We start from the raw sequence: 24,296 nt of genomic DNA on the forward strand, positions 1-24,296 counted from the left end.
CTCTGCAAGACTTTTAGCTTGCTGGTAAGAGCTTCGTGCTGGGGATGATGATGCTGGGCTGTCTGTGGCTGTTCTGATTTCTAGCAAGGAAAGATGTTTCCAAAGGATTTTCTTTCTCAGTACCCGTTAAGTTAAATCAGGGTAATCTCTGACTGTACATATAGCTGTTTAAAGTAGTTAGCAAAGCTTCAAGGGTGACCCAAGGAATGTTCAAGTATTTGGTGGCCCATATTTACAAAAAGTTGTTTCTACTTCATACTGCATTTTCTTCTCACATTCAACAAACCACAGTAGATTTCAGTTGAATAATAAATTGTGTTGAACGTATGTAGTATTTTCTTCCTTCTGTTGGAAAGAACTTGCAGCAGCTCGGCCTGCTGGTGCTGGGATAAATTGTGTATTTTTAACCTGGTCTAACTTCCCAATATTTAGAATATTGCTAATGTAATTTTGCCAAGGCTTCCAAAGGAGGCTTATTATAGTGACTGAGATTTGCTGACTCAATAAAGGGGAAGAGAATTACAGAGCAAACAATTTTGTAAGTGTGAGCTTTCCTCTTCACTGGTCTGTGAGTCTTGTGCTACGTGTTCTATAGAGTTACTTAGTATAAAGTATCGTAGTTAAACTGCATTTTATTACTTGGCAATCTGTTTTGCCTTATGGTGTCATTAATGATGTGAATAGAAAAGAAACTAAGTTTCAGAAATGAATTACAGTCATTTTGCAGAACTTCAGCTGCCTAAACCTGTCTGTATGTTTCCAGTATAGCTCTTGAGCTGTTGTTAACTGAAAAAGAAGCACCTTAAGCTCATTTTAAGTGAAATTGTGTATGTGTTTAAGCCGTCCTTTTAAACTGCCATGTAAATGTAATAACCTAAAACAACATTTTTTTTTTCAACTGACCTGACCACAGAGCACAGTCCCTTAGAGTTATTTAACTTCTTCTGCTCCATTTATCGTAGTCCAAGATTCATTGCTCCTCTGAGAGGTCGCCAGCATGGAGCACCGGGCAGAGTTCTCGGCAGGAAGTCAGCAATCCCAGATTCGGTCCCTTCTTCCTAAAATGTTCCCCATCCCACAGGGCTTGGGACTGACAGCAAGCTTTCATTTCTGATACCAAGTCAGACCCACCTGAATGTGTGGGTCCTGACACCACTTCTATTTACAGATACTCACTCTTTTAGATCAATATTAAAGCAGGCTTCAAACTTCCAAATTTACGAGACACCCTCAGGTCATCCTTAGTCTTGTAACATTTCTCTCTGCTACACCAACTTGTTTGTGGGAGCAACACTGGAGTGATTCTTCAAGAAGCAGTGTCCTGTGATAGGCTTTTGGTCATTCCTTGTCATTGCAGTTTGGTCTCCTAAGAGCTGAATCTCACTGGTATAAAGAGCTACATGCCTACTTCATTTCCATTTTTCCTCAAAAGCTGCTGTTGCCATTAGCTGAGTAGACTCCTGTGTTCACTCGGAAAAAGCTATGACTTCCTAACAATTTAGTGCTGTAGACCTCCCTTCGAGGAATGGGAACACAGATTCTATAGTTCTGAAAGTACTGTTGTGAGCTGTTTAGCTAAGGCAAATCCCAGACGCTTTTGAGGGGAGCCATGCTCTAGAAGTGTTTGGGGTTTTCATTCATCTTTCGGGTTTTTGTTGTCTTACAAGTATTTGGTAGTGAGACATGCTTCAAAAGTACCTGCATGTAATCAATTCCATGTGTGTTGAACACTGTCAGAGTACAGCTGGGAGAGTATTTGAATCCCAGTTACACAAAGAGTATGAAAAGGATAGCCATATATAATATACTGCAAATTGTGGGGTGGCAATGAATGTTTATTTTTTCCGTTCCAGATAACATACTTAATACATCTATTAATGGGATTATATCACAGACCATGCATCTGGGCTGTTGTTCATGTAAGTAGGCCCACCATTCAAAATAGGAAAGGAGTGTCACAGAAGATGATCGGAAAGGTGATGTGCCCTATTTAACCGTTTTCAAATGACCTTCGAATCAGGACACTATTTAAGAACAGGTGCCTTCCCCTACACAGCTCTCTCTAGTGGTGTCATGATATTAACCATTCATTAACTGGGTTTGTAGTGAATGAGGAGAAAAGCCATTTAACTTCTGGCCTTTGTTAAAAAGGGAGCGATTTGAGTAAAACCTTCCTTTTAATATAACACAGCCTGGCAGTTCTAGATGTTGGCGCCTTTTTCAAAAGGTCAAACAGCAGCAGTGCATCAATGCTCAGGCTCATCAGGCAAGCGAAGGCTTGTGCACATCACTTGGTTCAGATGTTGTACTGAAACGAGATTTTTCATTCTGCAATGGTGAAGCAAATTTCATGAAAATTAAGCAAAGTGAATTTTATAGGAGATCCTCTTTCAATTGGAAGACAAAAGCTGTGGTAGGTCATCTGTTCTCTGAGTGGACTGTCTTAACAGCTACTGCATGAGGCAGTATAGGTAAATCTGATTGATTAGGTCTGAATTTTACTTGCTCCAAGTTCTGCTTGGATGCTTATTTGTGTACCTTGTGTACAGCCAATGGTTTGGTGCAAAAGTTGGCTGTATTTGACAAACTAAGTGGAAGGTGCTTGAGAAGTGTGAGAGGACCAGTCCCGCTATGTTTAGATGCTTTCATTCCCCCAAACCAGATGATTGCTTCTCAGGCTCTTTTAGAATGTAACTCAAAATACGCAGCCAGGCAAAAGTGACTCTTAAGATGTGGGCCCAGGGTCTGAACGTGGAATTTGTGACTTAGGCTGAGAGCGACTCCCCACATCTCTTGTCTTCTCTGCAAGTCAATCTACCTCCTCTCTCTTGCAGAACGTGGTCAAGGTTTGGTTTGTTTGTTCTGAGTTTATTGTTGACTCCAAATTTTGAAGAGACATATGAAAAGATTCTTCCTCTAGGTACTGTTAGCAACCAAGTAATAAAATTTTGATGGGCCTTCATCTGATATACTTCTGAAACCTCCAAGCCATCCGAGTTCTCCCTCTAGAATCCCAGTGCCATCCTTTGCACTGCTTTGCAGTCTTCCCTTGCCCTTCCCCTTGTGGTTCTCAAATATTGCAGTTGCCTTGTTCTTCGTTGTTTCTCTAGTGCAGATTATCAGGGAGTTAGAGGCCTTATCTACTACTCCACCCTGTTTGCTGTTTTATTCGAACAGCTATCCTTAGACTTGCTCAGGATTTTCTTCATTTTAATTTTGCATTTCATCTGGGTGAGATACCTTACCTCATTGTGCCCCCACCAAGACACGCTGCCTCCCAGGCGCTTTGTTCCACCAGGTCTCTGTTTTCACAGGGCATTGTTTCTCTGGATCCATTCCGAGTTCTGAGAAATGCAAGGTGGCATCTTCATTGTACAGGCGTAGAAATGCATTGTGAAGTAACTGCTTTCGTAGAGCTTTCCATTAGCAACGTTCAAGCATGTTCATAGCACAAGACTATGTGCTTGAAGCCGCTATTCAAGTTTCCTATAGGATATGAACCTCTTGGTGTAAACTTTTGACATGTAAATCCAATGGCAGAGCTTTTAACTGTTTAGTAACAAGGCAAAACTTTAAGTGTAGGTAACTGTCTCGACTTTCCTTTTCTTCTTACTTTTTTTTTTGCCAGTGCACATCTTAGACTTGTACTACTGAAGGATATGTCTAATCAAAAGGAGTAACATCCATATATATATATGGTTTATATGGAACAATAAGCTAAAATCTTCCATGAAACCACAGTTTTGTTGGAAACTCTATGCAGGCATTTTAAAATGTGGTTAATCTGCTAAAGACTTCCAGGACTGCTTAGATCTCCACTGTGAAATGCTGAATTCATGTCATTTGGGAGACGGAAGGAAGGACGAGGTTGAGAAAAATGTGATCTTTTTTCACAATCTGCCAGTACAGACTATTCCAAAAATAACAGGCTGGGGAGGTAGCTTTCAAAACTTCTAAATTTATGGATAAGATTCCCCGATGTTTTTTAACAGCTACTAGAAATCTAAAGCGCACAAACTTTTAAATCTACCATGCTTTCTGTTGTGGAAGGGATGTGATGTGGTGTTAACCTTTTTAATCCTGGAATACAAATTGATTTTAAAATGTGTTGAATATTTAAGGATGACTTCATGCAAGTTAATAAACCATTTGTAAAGTGTTTGTATACAACCCTTTGTATCATGTTGTTGGTACACCTTACCAAATTTTTTTTGGGCATGTATTCCATTCTTAACTTCTGTACAATTTCTATTGTTGCTGTAAATATTCTAAAAGAGAAAAAAAAAATATCCTGTGGTAACCTTAATTATCAGCATGGAGATGGTTAATTTTTACTGAGCACAATGTATTTTTGAATGGGCCTTCCAAAATATGTCTTTAATAAAAATGCAGATTTTGCACTAGAACACTGGCATTGCTCAACGGCTGATCTTATTCCTGACCCATCTCCTCCAGAGCCTCCCCACACGTGAGCATGGCTCAGGGGAGCAGAACGGGCCAGAACCTCACCAGGGCTCCTCTGCCCGGCAGGTCGTGGCCAGGTCCCGACTAACTCCCCATCTGAGAAGCCGGCTTCTATCTGCCTGGTGCCTTCACCGAGCTGCGCCCATCACCTCCCAAACAGGGAAACCGCTGGCCTGAGCTTGTGGCTTTCACTTCCACCAGTTCAAGCGCTCCGGCATTTCAACAGTCCCAGCCAGAAATGCGTTTGAAACGCCTGTTTCCTTGAGGTGCCCAGCTCTCTGGGGACTTGGCTTTACTCCTGCAACCTCACTTTGGTTTCAACCTCTTTCAAGGATCTCATTGTAGTGACCCCCAGGCACTCGGTGCCCTTTTCTGTGCTCCCTGCAGGGCTCCAAGAAAATCAAGTGGCCACCTCCTTGAAGGGGTTGAGCACCTCGCTGCGGTAGCCCCAGTGTGGTCAGCATTGGTCCCCCATGGGATGGGGAGCAGAGTGGGAGCGGGTATTTTTCTCTGACGGCTGTAAAGGGATAATTCCTGCATGTACCCATTAAGAGAAAGGAGCTGTTGACTTACAAATGGTGTGACTGCTCTGGAAGCCTGAGGCAGTCTCAGGTTGGGAAGCCTGACTTCTCAGCACAGTTCCCTCACTTCTCTCTGTAGAGTATCCCAGACTAAAAATTCAGGTCACAAAGTTGAAGGCAGCTCTTGGTCCTGCCTCCTATTTCAAACCTGTTGCATTTTATTTACATGGCTGCGAAGCCGTGCGTTGGTCTCCCTGCCTCTGCAGGTAAAGGCCTGCAGGATTTTCACTCCTAGAAGATAAATGTGCTTTCAGCGCTGCTTTGCGTCATCTCCTGCAGCCTCTGTTCTGACTAATTGTCATTAGAGGCATCTGTGCTGGTAAATTAAAATTATATTGATATGCTAGGAAAAGATAGACTTCATAAGGAAAAGCTTTGTATTTTTGTAATTGTAATTTGGCTGGTTCTATCCAGCTTTCATAACACCCTCAGTCGCACTGTTACTCCAACATGCATTTATGCAGAGGTGGAAGTCAAGTGCAATTCTAAAAGCATTTTAGGACGACTTAATTAATTAAGCCTCTCAGCACCCCTCTTTTTAGACAAGAGGCAGAGGTTAAGTGAATTTCCAAAGGTCGATTAGCAAGTGAACTACAATCAGAACAGAAACTCCTGCTTTAGCAGGAACCATTTAGACGTTGCAGATGAAAATGAGGAGTAGGTCCCTTCCCCATGCAAGCTAGAGAGGTGAACTGCAGGCAAAGGACAGGGCAAGGCAAGAAGCAAATGAACTGTGAAATTCAGTGCATGCCAGTTAGTTCCACCTTATTTATCGCTGTGCATTTCAATCTGGGAAAAGGGTCTAGTGATTTCTTTGAAGCTGGGAGGCTGGAAGAGTGATAGCGCAAGTCCCTTCTACCTAGACAGTCTTCTATTCCTCCAAGGCTTTATTATATCCCACGTGTAGGATCAGTCATGTGAAGATACATAATTTAGTGTGGTGCCTTGGTGTATAATGGCATGTGGTCCGTCCACTCAGACTGTGGATTAAGCTTGTGAGCTCTTTCAAATTACGCAGGAACCCTTGGCCCTCACCACAGGGAGCATTTACAAAACCAGGCAACTTGTAAAACCCTGGACTGTGCATGGGAGCTCTTCAGAGGCCAGGCACAGCTGAGGCTGGTGGTTACAGACAAGCTTAACTCCTTTGGGGTGCTATAGATGATCATCGGCTGGTGCCCAGTCTGTCCTTTCACCCCTCCAGCCCCATCCCACCACTCCTCAGTTGTCCAACAAAACCAAAGCCCCAAGCCTCCTCCCCACTAGTCACCATCCACCGGGACATGGAGCAGAGCTGCCTGTGCTGCTTTTAGGGAAGGGAGCGCACTGTGTTAAAGTGATGGCAACTGTGGCCAAGGACTGGAAACGCTTCAGCTTTCAGTGTTGGTGTTGCTAACACAAGAGCTCTGACTGCTGTTGGAGAGCCCTTGTCTCCCTGTTGCTGTGCGTTCAGTGCCTCCAGGAGGCTCTTAGCCCATGCTGGTCCCACAGGTGAGCTACACAGAGGACTTGCCTCGTGCTCAGCAGACCTTCTCAGTAGAACTTGCCTGGACTGATGTTAGCATTAGAAAACCACGCAGATTCACTGATTTCTTATTAAGAAAACATGTCCCTAGACCCATTTGTGGAAAGGCAAAACTCATTTGGGTTGTGAGGGGAAGTCAGGGAGTGATGGTGACGTAAATAACAACCATCAGCAGGTGGGGCTTGATCTTTTCTACATCTCTGTAGACTTCATACAGTTGGTACAGGGGAACGGAAGCTTTCAGATTTGCCAGAACAGCATGTTTTCCTGACAGTTATTATTTGTCTCTATATACAGGAAAAAACAAGGCAGAAACATCTGCCCTCACGAATGAATAAAATGTGACGAATTGCACAGACATTGGAAGGCTTTTCTCATGTTTTTCTTTACACCTCACTTGGTTTTAGCCACATCCCTTCTCCTGCCCTGCACACCAAGCGTTTGCCTTTCTGCCCCTAGGGGTAAGAAGAGGGCACGAGACGCAGATGGCCCGCCTTGGTGCTGTTGTCTTTGTGCCTCTTCTCCCTCCACTGGGGCAGGTCCGGTGTCGATGCCAGAACTCTTTGGTATGGATGCATGGACTGTTAAAAAATGGGGAAAAGGCCTCTGGTGCTTGCCAGGTTTCTGCTGCAGACGTGTGGGAAGCCAAACAGTGACTTCTGCCCCAGAGCCCCCCACAACCCTCCCACATGGCAGCTGCAGGGTCCGTGGTTCCTGCCTGGGGCATGCGGGGTTCCAGCTCCCAGGCAGCAGCAGGGGCACAAGCCATAACAGCCAGGTGGTCAACCTGGAGAGGTGGGTGCACCATCCTGGCTGCCACACACCCCAAATTCCTTGGGCACTCAGCACCCGCCGGGGAATGGGCCATGGAGATAAAGGCAGTAAATGAGTCCCTGTTCCTGTGCCCAAACACCCACATGGAACGATGTGCCCTAGGCTGCCCAGGATGTGTCAGGGCAAAACCAGAGAGGACATAGAGGGAGTTTGGCCACCCGGTACACAAGGGACTGATGCCTGTCCCAAAAACAGTCACAGTGGCTCAGGACAAGGGGACCTGATGTAAGGGGACATGAGGTGATTTGAGACGGTGAGATGCAGGCGAGGTCTGTCATACTGGGGACTGGCCAGATCTGGCCCCAACCATGTCTCAGGGTTGGCAGAGACTGGCAGGAGGAGCATGAGGAAAAGCAGGGTGAAATGTCTGGTCTGCCCCAGTGCAAGAGCCCTCCCTGGCCTCAGTGGAGCGATGGTGGGTGTCTGGGCTTGGGGACAAATAATCAAGAACAGACCTGCCCTCCCCGAGACCACCCAAGCCCTGCCTTTGGACCCCATCTGCTCTTACTTTGGTGTCCACAGCATGACGTGATGATGATTTCTCCAACCCCACACCCAGGGAGGGCCAGAAGCACCACATCTCACGGGATCACGGGCCCTGAACCATCTCGACTTGCCCAATATGTGCCCCATAAACACCCATCAGCTCCATTGGAAGGTTTAACTTTATCACCAGGCATGGTGTGAAGCAACGCTTTATTCAAGAGATCCCTTCCCTTTGCCGGCCGGGCATTTACACGGCAGGCGGTGCTCAGCCACACTTGCCCAGGCACTCGAGGAGCTCCATGCGGATGGCGATGCGCACGTGCCAGCCCAGCGGGATGAGGCGGATGTAGCGAGCCACAATGGGCGGCCGCAGCAGGTTCTGCACCGAGGATGAGCGGTCCGAGTTGCCATAGAAAACCTGGGGAGAGAGGAGTGGGCGGGCAGTTAGGGGGCTGGAAATCCTGCCCCATGAGTTTGGGGCGCTTGTGCAGAGCAGAGGAGGAGGATCCCTCTCCCCCCACCCCCAAACCAAAAAACTTGAAAAATATCAGGAGACAGATGATTTTTGTCACACTGAGTGGGTTTTCTAAGTCCCTTTCCCCTCATCGTTCCTCCACTTTTTCTGGTTAGACTAGACTTAATCTCACCTCATTCTCTCTCATTCACTTTCCTCCAGGAAGGTTCTGTGTGTTCACAGTCAGCGTGGCTGACCTTGGCTGTTTGCAGGTCGCAAGTCAGGCTCCCAGACACACCAATACAGACAAAAACATGTATTTGGGGGCCCTTCCCCACTGCTTGGCCACGCTGCCATGTCTCCCACTGCCACGACCTGTTTTTCGGGTAAAGTTCAGCATCTCCCCAGGGCGGTGGGAACCCTGCAAAGCCACCAGAGCCCCCCATGCTGGGATGGGGCCATCTCCATGGATGGACACTGAGGATGCCTAGGAGGCAGCAGCTGTGGCATCCCCCAGCCCAGCTAGGCTGCATGGGGGCCATGGGCAGCACTACAGGCCCCCCAACCCCCCAGTGCAATTTTTTGCTTCAAACCAACCACTAAGAAACGCAGCATGAAAACAGCTCAGTGGGTTGTGACTTAACTAGTTGAGAACTTTGTGTCAGGGGTTTTTCTGTATCAGCATCGTGCCCGGACTTAAGGCAAAAGAAGAAGCCCCCATTTTGCAGTGCCCAGGCATGGCTGGAGTTGTGCAGCCCCAGCCAAGAAAGGGGTTTTATCACGGCGGGGCCACTTTCCCTGCGATGCCAGCTAATGCCTCCATCCTGCCGCGTTTATTCTAGATGCCACCATCATCATTAGCAACAAAATGCATTTTGCCCTTCTGTGGCTGGTCAGTGTGGCACTTGCTCTTACCACAGGGCAGGGGAACAAACCCCTCCATGCTGCCCCCAGATGTGGGGTGAGCACTGGGCCCCATCCACCCTGCTGCTCCCACAGGAACACCTCTTGGGGCACCTCCCTGCTGAGACCTGATGCTTTCATATCACCAAATGTGCCCTCCCCTCCATCAGTAGCCAAAGCGCAAAGTCCACCAACCCGGTTGTTCCCAGTCTGATCCTTGTAGTAAACCCAGTTGAGGTTTTCGTCGGTGCGGTACTGCACGCTGTACTTGGTCATCCACTCGTCAGCATCGCAGCGCCCTTGCGTGAGGATCCCCGAGATCACCTTCACCTCCTTCAGGTCGATCTGCAGCCACTGCCCATTGTCCTGGTACTTGGAGAGCCATGCGCACCTGCGGGGACACCACTATGTCCTTCAGGGCTGCCCTCCCAGGCCCCCAGCTGCCAGGGGACCCCTGGCCCCCCCACACCTGCCCGCCCACAGGACCCCTCAGGGAGGCATTTTTGGACTCACCCAAAGCCTTGGCCATTGAGGCGGGCCTTGTTGGCTGTCCAGGAGGAGTACCAGCCTGTGTACTGCTCAGGGTTGGAGCAGCTTATCTGGTCGGGGGTGACGGCGCCTGACTCGAAGCCCAGGGGCTTGTGGTAGGGGCACTCTGCAGAACAAGGGAAACAACACACTACCGTAAGGCCACAAGTGTCTGGCTTTGTTTCCTGGTTGCATTTGCACGCTTGTTGTTAACACCTGTGGTTTCACGGATCCCTGTCCTCCCTGGCCAGGATGCTGGGGATGCTCTTAAACCTGGACCACAAGCCCTGCAGTATTTGCTGCCCAGGGGCCATGTGGTCTTGGATTCTAACTCTTCTCTTGTATGAATTTCTGACTTTTCTCTCTCTATCAAACTTCCTAAACCTGTGCTCCCTGCAGCATTTTTGTGGGAAGGTTTCATGCAGATGTTGCAATCCAAATCACCTTCTTGCAAGCACCTGAAAGCAGATCCAGACTGGATCCATCAACCTGGATCCAGCCTTCAGGCTGCCAGCCTTTGCATGGTCCTTGAGATATACCTGCATGGCATTTCTTGCTGGGCTTTATCTCCTTCCTCTTCTCCATTCACTTGTCTTGATTTATGGCTGTGCCTGCACAGAAAAATTGCTGAGCCTTCTCTGATCATCCCTCCTCAAGCACCCTCAGATCGTCTGCATTTTTTCTGCTATGGGGACTATCTTTGTATCTGGAGATGGTCTTGTCATGTGGAAAATCTGCGGGTACTCTGATGAGGTATAATGCTTGGCCCTGACATAGGATCAGGGTCTCCATCTGAGTTTTTGCCTTCAGATCTTCAGGGTACCAAACCTGATCCCACAGCTGTCTTCTGTGATAGCAAATCATAGAATCAGAGAATCTTCATGGTTGGAAAGGACCTTTGAGATCATCGAGTCCAACCATACACACACAAAAAAAAACCCCTATGATCTCTGCCACTAGAGCATGCCCTGAAGTGCCAAATCTAGACGTTTCTTAAACACCTCTAGGGATGGTGACTCAGCCACCTCCCTGGGCAGGCTGTTCCAGTGCCTGACCACTCTTTCAGGAAAGTAATTCTCCCTAATGTCTAATCTAAACCTCCCCTGCCGCAGCTTCAGACCATTTCCTCTGGTCCTGTCATTATTCACCTGGGAGAAGAGGCCAACACCCACCTCTCTCCAACCTCCTTTCAGGTAGCTGTAGAGGGCAATGAGGTCTCCCCTCAGCCTCCTCTTCTCCAAGCTAAACATGCCCAGCTCCCTCAGCCTCTCCTCATATGACCTGGTCTCCAGACCCCTCACCAGCCTGGTAGCTCTCCTCTGGACATGCTCCAGCACTTCAATGTCCCTCTTGTCCAGAGGGGCCCAGAACTGAACACAGTACTCGAGGTGAGGCCTCACCAGTGCCGAGTACAGAGGCACGATCACTTCCCTATTCCTGCTGGCCACGCTGTTCCTGATACAAGCCAGAATGCTGTTGGCCTTCTTGGCCACCTGGGCACACTGCTGGCTCATGTTCAGCTGGCCGTCCACCAACACCCCCAGGTCCTTTTCTGCTGGGCAGCTTTCCAGCCACTCTTCCCCAAGCCTGTAGCGCTGCTTGGGGTTGTTGTGACCGAAATGCAGGACCCGGCACTTGGCCTTATTAAACCTCATACAGGTGGCCTTGGCCCATCGACCCAGCCTGTCCAGGTCCCTCTGTAGAGCCTTCCTACCCTCAAGCTGATCAACTCTCCCACCTAGTTTGGTGTCATCTGCAAACTTACTGAGGGTGCACTCAATCCCCTCATCCAGATCATTGATAAAGATATTAAACAAAACTGGCCCCAAAACTGAGCCCTGAGGGACACCACTGGTGACGGGCCGCCAAGAGGATTTCACCCCATTAATCACAACTCTCTGGGCATGGCCATCCAGCCAGTTTTTAACCCAGCGAAGAGTACACTTGTCTATGCCATGATTCGCCAGCTTCTCCAGGAGAATGCTGTGGGGGACGGTGTCAAAGGCCTTACCAAAGTCCAGACAGACAATGTCCACAGCCTTCCCCGCGTCCAGAAGGCGGGTCACATGGTCACAGAAAGAGATCAGGTTGGTTAAGCAGGACCTCCCCTTCCTGAACCCATGCTGGCTGGCCCTGATCCCTTGGCTGCCCTGCACTTGCCGTGAGAGCTCACTCAAGATGATCCTCTCCATGATCTTTCCTGGTACCGAGGTCAGGCTGTCAGGCCTGTAGCTCCCCGCATCCTCCTTCCGACCCTTCAGCAAGACTCCCACTGGCTGCAAAACCACTGGGGGCAGAAATATTCAATCGTCATTAAAACTTTCTGTGGCAGGTCACCACTCAGTGCTTTGGAAGGCAAGCCTTTGGTGATGCTTCCATGCAGTGTCTGCATGCTACCTGGACCTAGTTGGGTTTTTTTTTTGTTATGAACTTTTTTTTTATGTGAGCAGGTTATCACTACACATCTAGATACATATAAAGAAGGTGCTCGCAAGCGTCAGATGGGAATTGCCTGGGCAAACATCTACATCATGGGCAGCTTTTTTCTAATTTTGCAGCCTGTAGAGCACGTGTGGTCCCCCAAGGGTGACTCTGTCACATTGTCCAGTTTAGTGTCGTTCGTTTCATGGGTTTCAGCAATAAAGGAGTGAGCAAAGCTCTGCACAGCTTCACATGTGGGTAGGACATTTCCTCGCTTTAGCCACGCTTGACAGACCAGCGTGATGCCTTGTATTAAATGTGATGCATCCCACATGGGGACCATCAGCAGGTGCCCAGGGCCCGGCATGACCATGGTCTCCCTGGTGCAATGCCCCAGCACTGTGGTGGCATGGTCAATGTCTCATTAGCAAGCTCTACTAGGTCGATATTGTATGCATCAATATCTCATTAACATATCTTGCTCAGTTGGTACCTCATTAACATGTTTTTGAAAACATGAAAACACAATGCCACCATCCCACCTTCCTCCAGGCATGGAAACATCACGCTTTTCCACCACATTAAAAACCCATCCTCCCCTTGTGCAAGAGGGCAGTCAGGCTCGGGTAGCCCTGCATGTTTACTACTTGACAGGCTTATCTCGAACAATATGTAACTTTACTTTTAGCAACACTAATCCGCAGACCACACAACCATAATGCAATTAGCAGGTCACCTTCTGGCGCATCCGGCTGTGCCCCGCACAGACAGGGACCTGCAAAAGAGATGCCTAGCGCCCACCTGGACAAACCAGCTAAGCCATTTAATGCCATTACTGCCAACTGGAGAAAACTTGTGCCGCAGTTTGCAAGGACGACTGCTCCCCTCCGGCCATACCAGAGACAGCTCTGCAACACCTCAGCATGGCTGCTCTGCAAACCATCCCCTAGCATCCCCACCAGGCCACACCGCTGTGTCTGGGCTCGGGGAGGAGAATGCAAAGACCCCCTGCCTGGGGATCATAGAATCATAGAATGGTTCGGCTTAGAAGGCACCTTAAAGATCACCTGGTTCCAACCACCCTGCCATGGGCAGGGACACCTCCCACTAGACCAGGCTGCTCAAAGCCCCATCCAGCCTGGCCTTGAACGCTTCCAGGGATGGGGCATCCACAACTTCCCTGGGCTACCTGTTCCAGTGCCTCACCACCCTCACAGTAAAGAATTTCTTCCTAATATCTAATCTAAATCTACCCTCTTTCATTTTAAAAACGTTACCCCCTGTCCCATCATTACACTCCCCATCTTTCCTATAGGGTCCCTTCAGGTACCAGAAGGCTGCTATAAGGTCTCCTCAGAGACTTCTCTTCTCCAGGCTGAACAACCCCAGCTCTCTCAGCCTGTCCTCACAGGAGAGGTGCTCCAGCCCTCTGATCATCTTTGTAGCCCTCCTCTGGACCCACTCCAACAGGCCCATGTCCTTCTTATGTTGAGGACTCCAAAGCTGGACACAGTACTCCAGGTGGGGTCTCATGAGATGGGAGTAGAGGGGCAGAATCACCTCCCTCGACCTGCTGACCACACTTCTTTTGATGCAGCCCAGGATGCGGTTGGCTTTCTGGGCTGCGAGCGCACATTGCCCGCTCACGTTGAGCTTCTCATCCACCAATACCCCCAAGTCCTTCTCCTCAGGGCTGCTCTCAAGTCATTCTCTGCCCAACCTGTATTTATGCCTGGGATTGCCATGACCCAGGTCCAGGACCTTGCACTTGGCCTGTCTGAACTTCAAGAGGTTCGCATGAGCCCACCTCTCAAGTCTGTCCAGGTTCCTCTGGATGGCATCCCTTCCCTCCAGCATGTTGAATGTGCCACACAGCTTGGTGTCATCGGCAAACTTGCTGAGGGTGCACTCAGCAAGCTTTTCCCCTCTCATTTCTGTTTGCATATGCCTGCAAGCTCTGTCAATGGTGTCATATCTTCTTGTCAATACACATTTTTATTTGCTTTCTAGCCCATCCTGGCTTCCACTCGGAGCTCTTCCAGGGTAACTCATTTAACCTCCTCCTCCTTCAGGGCAGCCATGCCAAATGCTGAGCACTGCGGTGACTGTTTCCCCCGTGTTTCCCCTGGGGAACAGCATGACAGCAAAACACACCTCAAGTTGTTGCACAGCCTCTTGCAAGAGCTGGAAAGAAGTGGTTGCTAGCATGCATAGGGCAGGTACCACTTTTGGCACCCAGCCGCAGAGGGGATGAACACTTCTGAATATCTGCGTGACAGAGGCCTGAACAAGAGTGCAGCTTCTGTGGGACACATGAGCTAGAGCTGAGGATCAGCTGGGCACTGATAAAGCCTTGCTGGGGTAATATATCAGGGAAAATGTGGCAGTTGCAGAAAATAACGAGGAAAGAGCTTGATCAGAAACCCATAAAATATAACCTGTGAGGAACGGCTGAAGTTGCTGGGCAGGGGTAGCCCGGAGGAAACTCAGGAAACACAGTTATAGTCTTTTACTGTTTAAAAATACACTGCAAAGAAAGAATAAACTGTTTTCCTTGACCTCTGGGAGATGTCACAGACTAAACTGCAGCAAGGGAGAATCAGCCTAGGTGGTACAAAAGTTTTCCTACAGCAAACCCTGCACACAGCGGTAGCTGCCCCAGGCAGTTTCTGGGAGCACCAGTGCCAGGGGCTGTAGGGACGGGACAGGCAAGCGCCCACCGGCACTGGCCAGCCTGGGCCACCCTGGGTGACCTCCCAAGGCCCAGGCATGGTCCCTGCTGTTGCCGCCCCTCTGCCCAATGGCGCAGGGTCACCCCACACCTCCCACCAGCGCAGCTCCCCCAGCCCCACCAGCAGCTGGGTTTGGAACAAGTACCGCCGTAACGTGCCACCTCTGCAATGCAGAGTGCAACGGGGGAAGCTGCTGAAGATCACCAGAGACCCACGGCTAAAAGCACACTGGCCCATTACCTGGCATGCACTCTAAGCTGTTAGTCCCGCTGGACCACACCGAGTTAGGACCTCCTTGGCAATTGCATTTGCAAGCCTTGCTGTGCCACAGCTCCAGCCTCTCATCCTAAAGGGAAGGTAAAAAAAAACAGTAATAAATCAACTTAGTCATTGAGAATAATGGCACGAGGCTAAATCTGAGTCCTGAAGCTTAGACAGACTCTTGCGCCTGCCCAGACTGCTGCACCTTCTCTGAGCCCCTTTCTTTGTGCCAGCCTGGCACGAAATGTGGGTTGATTTCCCCTTGGATTTAGAGGTCAGAGCACACGCCTGGGCTTGGAGTCCCAGGTACCTTCCCTCCTGCCACCCCAAGGCACCACAGCTGGGCAGTGCCAGGCCCCCAGCATTTACCCAGCAGCCAAACCAGCTGGAGAGACTTACCTCTCCTGGGGAGAGGGCCAGAACAGCTGGGGCAGCGGGCATGGAGGGAAGAAGAGAGAGAGAGAGAGAGATCAGAAACAAAGACACCGCAAGCAAGCCTCAGGAAATGCAATGAACATTTACTCCTGAGCTGGGGACAAATACATTGAGGAAGGATTGACAAATCCACTGCATTTCCCCAAGCTGATTGCCAGGGGAAAGAAGGGGGACATGGGCAGAAACAGGGCACTGTGTGTGCCCATTCCGGTGCTACTCCTCCACTGTGTTTTCTTTTTGATGCCTTTGGCATCCCTTCTTTCTGATCACGTACACCTGAAACACCCTGAGGAGAAACCCATGCCAGGCCCCTCGACCTCTGCTTTACAGCTCATTTCGCTCCTATCCCTTTTTGCTTTCTTCCTGCCCCACAGTTTCCCTCTCCCATTTTGCCCTTAAAATGTGTGAGCTGATGAACTCCACGGATAAAAGCCCAGCCTGGCACCACTGCAAATCCCTGGTGCCTTCCGAGGAGATGGGACACCCTGCGAGGTGCCTGGCCTGAGATCACTCCCTCTGGACAGGATGGAGGAAAACGAAATGCAAATAGGTCTTCCCAATCCATTTTACATATGACACTCCCTTTTTTTTCTTTCTCAGAGAAAACCAGTTGCTGTGGCCGTAGAAGAAAAGCTGCTATTTTTGTAACATCTGACCTGCTTGATCTCCTGTCTGTCACTGAGCAATGGCTTTTTTATGAGCCCATTCCTTGATGAAGCTTCCCAGTGAAGCCCAAAGCAGGCTATGTTAATCGCATTTGGACTGGCAGAATAGTGCCAAGGCAACTATGAAAATAAAATAATTTAAAAAAAATACTCCTGTGACTGCTGATAACTCATCAACATAACTCAAATGTCAAACATCATGTTTTCAATACCAGTAGGGAATCTGCAAGCCACTAAGGACCAAACTATTGAGCAGGTAAAAACTTGTATACAGGAGCCATGAGAAACCCGCCATCTCCAAACAGAGGTTTTGTGAATAGGAAAAGAGGAGCTTTTCGCCAAATGAATTAGACTCTGAATTATTCACTGAAATCTAGTTATGATTTATTCATTCATACGCTGTCACTTTGCTGAGCCTAGGAAGCTCCAACTAACGCTGGGAATTCACATCCTGCATTTCTATAGCAAGTTTCATCTCAAAAGACTCACAAACACTGTGCAATTATAATCAGCTGAAATATAAACTATATACAAAGCTCTGCTTATTACTGAAATGCAACTGCTCCTTGGGTGAACACTGAGCCTGAATATATCAAGAGTCTGAAAGAAAGACCAAAGCAAAGAAGAAAATAATAAAGAAATTTTTAAAAATTCCTTTAATGCAGAGATGGTGTCCTTTGCTTCAGTGTCCCAGGGCAGCATTTCTGGCATCAGGAACTTACCGCATGAACCCAAGGCATTGGACTTGGAAGAAAAAGTAAATGTCGGTCTACAATAAGAAGATGTGGCTTTTAGTTAGGCCCAAGAGGGAGGCAAGGGGCCACCCAGACCCCATCAATCTCAGCAGGAAAAACGTGGGTGCACATGTCCGGATCTGGCCTCTTGGAAAGCACAGGTTGGGGCCATGAGCAACACCACGCTCCACCTTTCCCAGCACAGACGTTACCCAGGCTAGTCCCCTGACTTCTTCCACAACAAGAATCCCAAGGCGGAGGTGCGAGCCCAGGGCCACACAGCACATTGCCACCTCCGCGCTGTGCCACGCGGCATGAGGGTGATTTAAGTTAATATCACCACATCAATACGCTACAAACCAAGATATTATCAACTATCAAAACTGCGCTGCATTTGCCATAAAAGCAATGTAGCATAAATCCTGCCCACTTGATGCTCCGTTTGATGCCAATGCTGGAATGGCACTGGCACTGGGGGCATGGGAGCTGGGTTGGTGGGAGCCTCTCGTGCCCCTCCAGCCCATGCCATGGTGGTGTTTCCCAGCAGAATGGGTGCCCTGCTCCAGGACCACCAGCTGCAAGGAGTAGCTTCATCACCCTGGGATTTGGGAGCCTGGCTCCCCAGCCAGCACAGCCCACCACGCGTCCCCACTGCCCAGGTCTGAGCTCATGGGGCTGCAGCCTTGGGTCCTCCAGTCTGTGGGCATTCAAGTTTCATTTAGAGATACGTGCTCGCTACATGTAGACTGATTTTTGTGGAAAACCTTTTGTGGGTCGTTTTGTGTTTTCCTCCGAGTGATTAAATGCACTTTTGCCTGGCAATGACCTGACAAGTACTGACAAGTAAGTGGAGCCACGCAGAGGTGAAAGCAAAGGTGCCTGCACCTCTCTGCATAAATACTTGCCTTGGCTCCCCCGCAGCACCCAAGGTGCTGCAGGGGGACTTGAGGGGCCACGGAGAAAGCCTGGTAAACAAACTAGCAAATGAATACACTTTGTACAGGAATAAAATATTTCTCTTTTCTCTTCCAGTGCATACCAGCAGCCCACTTGCATGTGTGCCAGGTATATTTGCCCAGCATGAGAAAAACTGTATTGTGGTAAAGCCTACACTTGTGCACCGCGTGCCTGCAGTGGGGAAAGGGGATGTGAATTACCAGGCTGATGTAGGGGTATTGCTTTGGGTCCATGCTGAGCCCTTCAGCACAACTCCTGAGTCCCTGCCAGGGTATTTTAGAGCCAAGATCAAAGTTTGGCACCTCATTGAGAGATGCAGCTGGAAACCCAATGGCTGTGAGTGAAACAACAGAGAAAAAAGGAATAGATTTCAGGTGGGTGGGTGTATGGTAGCACCTACTCAATAATAAATAAACGCCCCTACCCTGGCCACCCTGGTGTTGCTTGAGTGGCCACCACCAGCCAGTGATGCCTGCTCCTGAGGTACAAGAGGGCCTTTTAGGGATTTTCGGCTTGTCAGCCAGGGGACATCACTGCAAATCAAGCAAGAATGTGAATTTCAAGCACAAAAGCCCTTTTCTCAATGTGATGTGTTATTGCGTCAGCCCTGCGATACACAGCGGTGCAAGGCAGTGCCAGGGCAGGCATGCCACCATGCTGCCTCTCTTGGCCCTTAAACATCTCAAAGAGGAGGTCAGCTTTGCCTTTCTGAGCTAAAAGAGGTTTAACTGCTAAGGGCTCGCTCCTGCGAGCATCTTGGCCATCTGACCGCTGGCAGCCGCAGCCTGCGGCACAGGGGAGCAGCCGGCTTGGCTCAGGGTAAGCACGGCAGCGGATGGGCCAAGCGTGCCACCTGGGCGGCATGGCCTGATAAACTCTGGCATCGGGAGAGGAAAGGAGAGGGAAAGATGCCCTTGCCGGCAGTTGGCCGGAAAAAGTAGTAATTGATATATTGGTGTGTTTACAGCTGTGACGGGCCCTGTCCTACAAAGGAAATGAAGAGTAAAGCTGGCTGCCAATAGTCTAAAAATGTGATGGGCAGCATGCTTTTATAGCGAGCATGTTTGCCTTCAAGGAAGGTTACAAAGATAATTGGTAATTGTAGGTCAGACAGAACGAATTGCTGTAATTCGTGGGAGAGTCATAAGTCCTGCACAGCCGCCGGGGGCTGTTGTTTTAAAAGTACAAGACTGAAAAAAACCCCACCCCAACATTAAAAAGGAAAGAGCCCTATTTACAGCCCCCGCAGCGCCCCAGGACATTCAGCAAACCATCAGTTCAGTGAAATAAATTATTATCTGTGCATGTTTGTGAGAGGCAGAGAGATACGGCATGTGCCTTTCCTGTCCCTCCATCAGCAGGGTGCGTCCAATGCAGCACCGTGCACAAATGCCATCCTGTAGGGCAGGATTTGGGGACCAGGGCTTGGGCAAGCGCCAGGGGATGATTTTGTGCCAGAGCAGACATCCTGGTGGAGATGGGCTGGAGCATGGACACCGGAGTGGCCCCGCTTGGCACTCGCCGCTGGGCAGGAGAGAAACCCCCCAGGTTTGGGGAACAAGGAAAAGAGCTGGCAGAGGCAGTGCTGGGATGCTGGGATGGGGAGGACATGGGTTTCCTGAGTTGGAGGTGGGATAAAGCAGCAGCCACAACTCAGGACTAGCTGGGGAAAGAAAGGGGCAAGTGGTAGGAAGGAGGCTCAGCTGCTGGCATTTTAATGACAGAAGCGGGTAACTGCATGTCTCAGGAAATTTGAGGTCATTAAGAAAATGGTCAAACAAGAGGAAGAAAGCAGGAAGGTAAGTGCAGGCAGAAGTAACTGCCAAAGGCTGAGCACATTTTGATAAGGTCATCTCTGAGAAATCATGTCAAATATCCTGACCATAGAGGCACAACAGCAAATCATCTTTTTTTACAGTGGCTAGAATTAATGACAGATGTACAAGCATGAGAAAGCACATTATAAAATAAAATAAAACAGAGAAATAAAATATAACACATAATAAATGTCAATCACTCAATTTACCGGAACAAGTTCACATAAACCTGATCACTGCTGGCAAAGTATGTGGAAAAAGTTAATGACACTGTTTATTGAATTTACAATTTAGGTGGCCTAGAAGCTTCAGCTGGAAAATAGTTAATTTTGCCTCTCATCTCTGCAAGCAACATCTCAGTTTAACAAAACTCAGAGAGATGAGCAAAATTTTTTTCTCTCCACTTCTCGCAGTGGAGAGCACTCCCTCCGTGATGCAGAGCTTTCCCAGCGCGGTGGCTCCTGCTCATCACCTGCTTCCCTTCTGCACGTATGGGCCACGGGGCAAGGCATAGGAAAACAGCTTAAAAACCAGAAAAGCGTGACTGGAGACCCAGAAAATCTGTCACAGAAATGAAAGAGGTGACTGGAATGAATGGCACTGGTTTTATCACGTTTTCTGAAAGGCACACCATTGCAAGTCTCTGTTTTCCTTGAGCGCCACGTTAGAAGCAGAGTTAGGTGAGGTGGTCTGTGAGCAACACAGAGGGTCGACACACTGAAAAAAAGCATTGCGGTACCTCTGTGCCCACCGAGTGCTGGTTTGTGGGTTGCTATATTATTAACCTAGGCTATTTTTACATCCCAGCCCTGGAAATCGTGCCAGGCGAACGAGGTGACTCACATCAGGCTGCACCTGCCTCCGTAGCAAGGTGCATTTGGGGAAGCTGCCACAACCCAGGCCACCGTCGCACGTGGCATTTTCCCCATCTGTCCTTGTTCCTGCACCAGCGGCAATGGCCCCAGGGACCCCTGCTGCAGCCGTGGCCAGTCCCTCACCCTCGGCGCCTCGCCCAGTGCCTTGGTGGTTGCTTTTATTCTTTTTCCTCCCGGGCTTTTTCCATGGCCGTGCTAAGCAGGCTTCACCAGGACCTGCAGTGCAAAGAGTGCCTTTGTTTCTAAAAAGTGGAGGCTTTAAATGGTCCTTGGGAGCTATGCTGGCAGGCAGAGACCCCCAGGGCATATGCAGATCTGTGTCCATCAAAAGATTTTGGGGAGCCAGGCTGGCCTGGTGAAAGCAGGGCGTTCATCCAGGGACACACATCAGCCTGCGAGGATTCATCTCTGCTGGTCACTGGCAGCCACGGCCAGGGCCAGAGACTGAGGGCAAGAGGACCAGCACCAGCATCAGCCTGTGGAGGGGAGAAGGGCTCATACTTCATGTTAAGCTCCTCTCTCGTGCTTTAACGGGGCTGCTGTTTTCCTCATTCATTTTGTAGTGATTTTTCATTTTATTATTTTCATTTCCATTTCTTTTTTTTTATTTGAATGATTTTTTTTTCATTTCCATTTTCATTCATTTGTATTGTGTCTCATTTAATATTTACCGTTATTTATCTGAAAGTGGTAAAAACCATATTTAAATAACGACAGTTCTACCTATTTAATTCACATTCATTTCTCTTTTATGCCTGCTGTCTCCATAATGTTTCTACAAAATTTTTTATGTTGTGAAAATATTTGAAAAAAACATAAATAATTTGAAAAAAATCAACCTTTCCCCTTTTCTTCTTAAGAGATGTATAATTATCTTTTTTTCCCAAAGTGTTCCTTTGAAAATTTTCAGCAACTTCTGATCTTACTGACGTGTTTGTTCCTTCCAGCTTAGAGCTATGCAGAACACTGCCTGCATAGTAATTTCACAAGATGTATCGATTATGCCAAAGGGCGGCATTAAAGATGTTATTTAGCGTGATACGAAGGCGGGTTTGGGCCTTTGATTTTGGTTTGTTTAGTTTTTTTTTTCAAAGCTGCAAAAAACGGAGAGGGGAAAAAAAGCCATCCACTCTTTTAAACTGCTGGGATGTGCTTATTCCCCAACGTTCAGTGAGCACGGATGGAGTAATGCGGCGCAAGGCATGTCGCATTCAATGTGTTAAAAGCATGTTCATGTAAATCCGGGGCTCGGGGTGCTCCCTCTCACCATATGGAGGGGGCCTGGCAGCTGTTGCGGCTCTCCTCGTCAGAGCCTGCCTGCTCCACCATATGCTGCTGATGATGCTCCTGATGCTGCTGCGGTGGTGTCCCCGGCAAACAGGAGCCCAGCCAAGGCGGGGGGGCTGGGGGGTGCTCCTCTAAGCCACTTGCTCTGCCGGAGAAAATAAGCTAAGGAGCTTAGCGCGGCATTGGGGCACGTGGCTCAGAGGACTGACCTAGTGGCACCTTCTCCATGGTGGGAGGGACAGGAGTGTGAGGGGGACCTGGGCAAAGGGTCGTTCCTCGCCCTTTATCCAGAAGAAGACACTTGGCCCACGAAGCAGAGAAAAACAGTAAATTGAGAAAAACAGTAAATTAAGAAAACCAGTAAATTGAGAAAATAAATACCGAAGGAGTGATGCCTGGAAAGCGATCCCGCAAGTAATTTTTCACTGCAGGCTCTCCAAAAATATCCTGATGTGTGGGTGTCTATTAAAAGCAAGCTGCGTCTGGGATTCAGAGCAAGGTATGAACTCATTCCAAGGGCTAATTGCAGTTACGCCACCCATTGGGAAAAAAAAATGCTGGGTAAAACCAGCCTTCTAAGAAGCTCAGGCACTAGTAACCTTCCCACGTGAAAAAAAGGAGAGCAAAGAGATAAGGTATGAGGAGAACGCACAAATATTTGCTAGAAGATTAAAAGGAAGACCTATTAATTAGACAGAGCGGGGTACAGCCAAGCATAACAGGAAGAAATGAAGGCATGGCTAGTTGAGGAACACTATCCTAGCCATGTAATTTGGTAGGCTAAAATATTCAATGGAAAGAGAGAAGGATAGAAAAAACTAGACAAAGCAAAACACTGAGAATTCAACATCCAAGGGGGAAAAGCTGGACTGTCTGATAAATCTGTCCCGCACTCTGGCAGATCACACTCTATTCACACGTTGATGTTGGTAGACACAGCCCAGCGCTTAGCAAGCACAACTTCAGCCTTGTTTAAGATAATAACTTTGCCATTGGGTTCGATGAAGCCAGAAGTTCAAACAAAACCCAGAAAATTATCTCCTCATTCCACAGTTGGGTTAATTAAAATGGAAGACCACGACCCTGGACTTTCTGGCTTCTTCTAGCTCCTGCTTACCTGCTATCATTGCTACTTTTCTGAAAAGTAAATTTGAGAAAGCCTCAGAATTGAGAAAGCCTGAAAACTGGTAAACACTTTTCCCATTTTCTTGACTTATGATTGCTTTTTGTTCTTAAAAGTGCCTTTGGAAGTCTTTTCCAGGCCAAAATACCTGAAAGAGCCTTTAAAAAAAGGCAAATCTCTATCAGCAATGTCTTGCTGCTAGAGAAAATGAACAGTTTTTGATTAATCAAGAGTTTTGATTAATGAAGAACCAGTCTTTCATGTTATACTGTACCTCATTTTTCAAATCAGCATTATTATTTACTCACTGGCTCAGCTGCACTACAATTTTCTTTGCAAATTCATATTTTGACAAATTATATGGCAATTTTTTTACACTGCAATTACTTTGTGAAACAGAGTTTTACTACTGAATATTCATAGAGCTGTAAGAACGCTGCTCACTCATGTACATAAATTACACATCTCCTCCACAATTTTGCCTTTCCCCAAATTATTATGCTTCCATGAGAACGTAGAGAAGAGCTTGCTCTGTACCCCACAGTCCCTGGCAGAAGAAAGAAGCGTGGATGAAGCACGAAATACAAAGAGGGAGACCTGAAAGTGCCTCTCAGGGGGCAAAGTGCATACCTTTGTACCAGAAAAGAAGAGACAGCAGGACGCTTCCCATCTTGAACCGCATCCTTTCCTTCTTCTTTCAGGAATAGCTCCTTAGTGTGCTGCTCAGCTTGCTGGGAAGGCATGAGATTAACTTAAGCATTGCCTAAGCACCTTACTCTTCCCCCATTCTCATGATTTTATTAAGCACCATCAAGCCAACCGCACAATTATTACTGCCAAGCTCCATCCTAGAGGATGTGTCATGCGTAACAGTTTTTAAAAGGTAAAAAGTACTGAGGCACTCTGGGTACAAATATGGTTGTGTATGCAGACATGCATCCAAATAAACAAGGATATACCTACCCAGAAAGCACATATACCCCCTATACAAATGCAGAAGATGTCTAATGCTTGTAAAATATATGCAGTATATACTGTCTATTGTATGTGGTACGTATTCATTATCTTCCACACCAATTATTTACCTCTACACTGTCAACGCCTTTCCTAATAATAGCTGTGTGTAGGAATCTGCCCTGACCCTACTGCTTTTTCAGTCACCTAATTGCAAGGGGCTGAAAACTGCAATTAGTAAATCAAACAGAAATAGCACA

At 48.1% G+C, this 24,296-nt stretch overlaps 1 protein-coding gene across 1 annotated transcript; it reads right to left on the reverse strand.

Moving 5' to 3' along the window:
* Window positions 1-8,155: 8,155 nt before the first annotated feature.
* Window positions 8,156-23,842, reverse strand: RS1 (retinoschisin 1). Its single transcript, XM_054181406.1, has 6 exons — window positions 23,713-23,842; window positions 15,589-15,614; window positions 15,169-15,274; window positions 9,761-9,902; window positions 9,443-9,638; window positions 8,156-8,308 (listed from the first exon to the last, which is right to left on the reverse strand). Exons 1-6 carry the CDS (start codon window positions 23,762-23,764, stop codon window positions 8,156-8,158), a joined length of 675 nt encoding a protein of 224 aa, XP_054037381.1. The 5' UTR covers window positions 23,765-23,842.
* Between the last annotated feature and the right edge of the window lie 454 nt (window positions 23,843-24,296).

Source organism: Rissa tridactyla, chromosome 1, assembly GCF_028500815.1.
Source record: "Rissa tridactyla isolate bRisTri1 chromosome 1, bRisTri1.patW.cur.20221130, whole genome shotgun sequence".
In the NCBI taxonomy this organism is placed as follows: Eukaryota; Metazoa; Chordata; class Aves; order Charadriiformes; family Laridae; genus Rissa; species Rissa tridactyla.

Excerpts from the sequence above, each read along its gene's own strand:
- RS1 (XM_054181406.1), bottom strand. The coding sequence starts at position 23,764 with ATGCGGTTCAAGATGGGAAGCGTCCTGCTGTCTCTTCTTTTCTGGTAC. Across the intron at positions 15,615-23,712 it reads TCTTCTTTTCTGGTACAAAG|CTGTTCTGGCCCTCTCCCCA; the intron begins GTATGCACTTTG and ends CCGCTGCCCCAG. Across the intron at positions 8,309-9,442 it reads ATCAGACTGGGAACAACCGG|GTTTTCTATGGCAACTCGGA; the intron begins GTTGGTGGACTT and ends CTCTCTCCCCAG.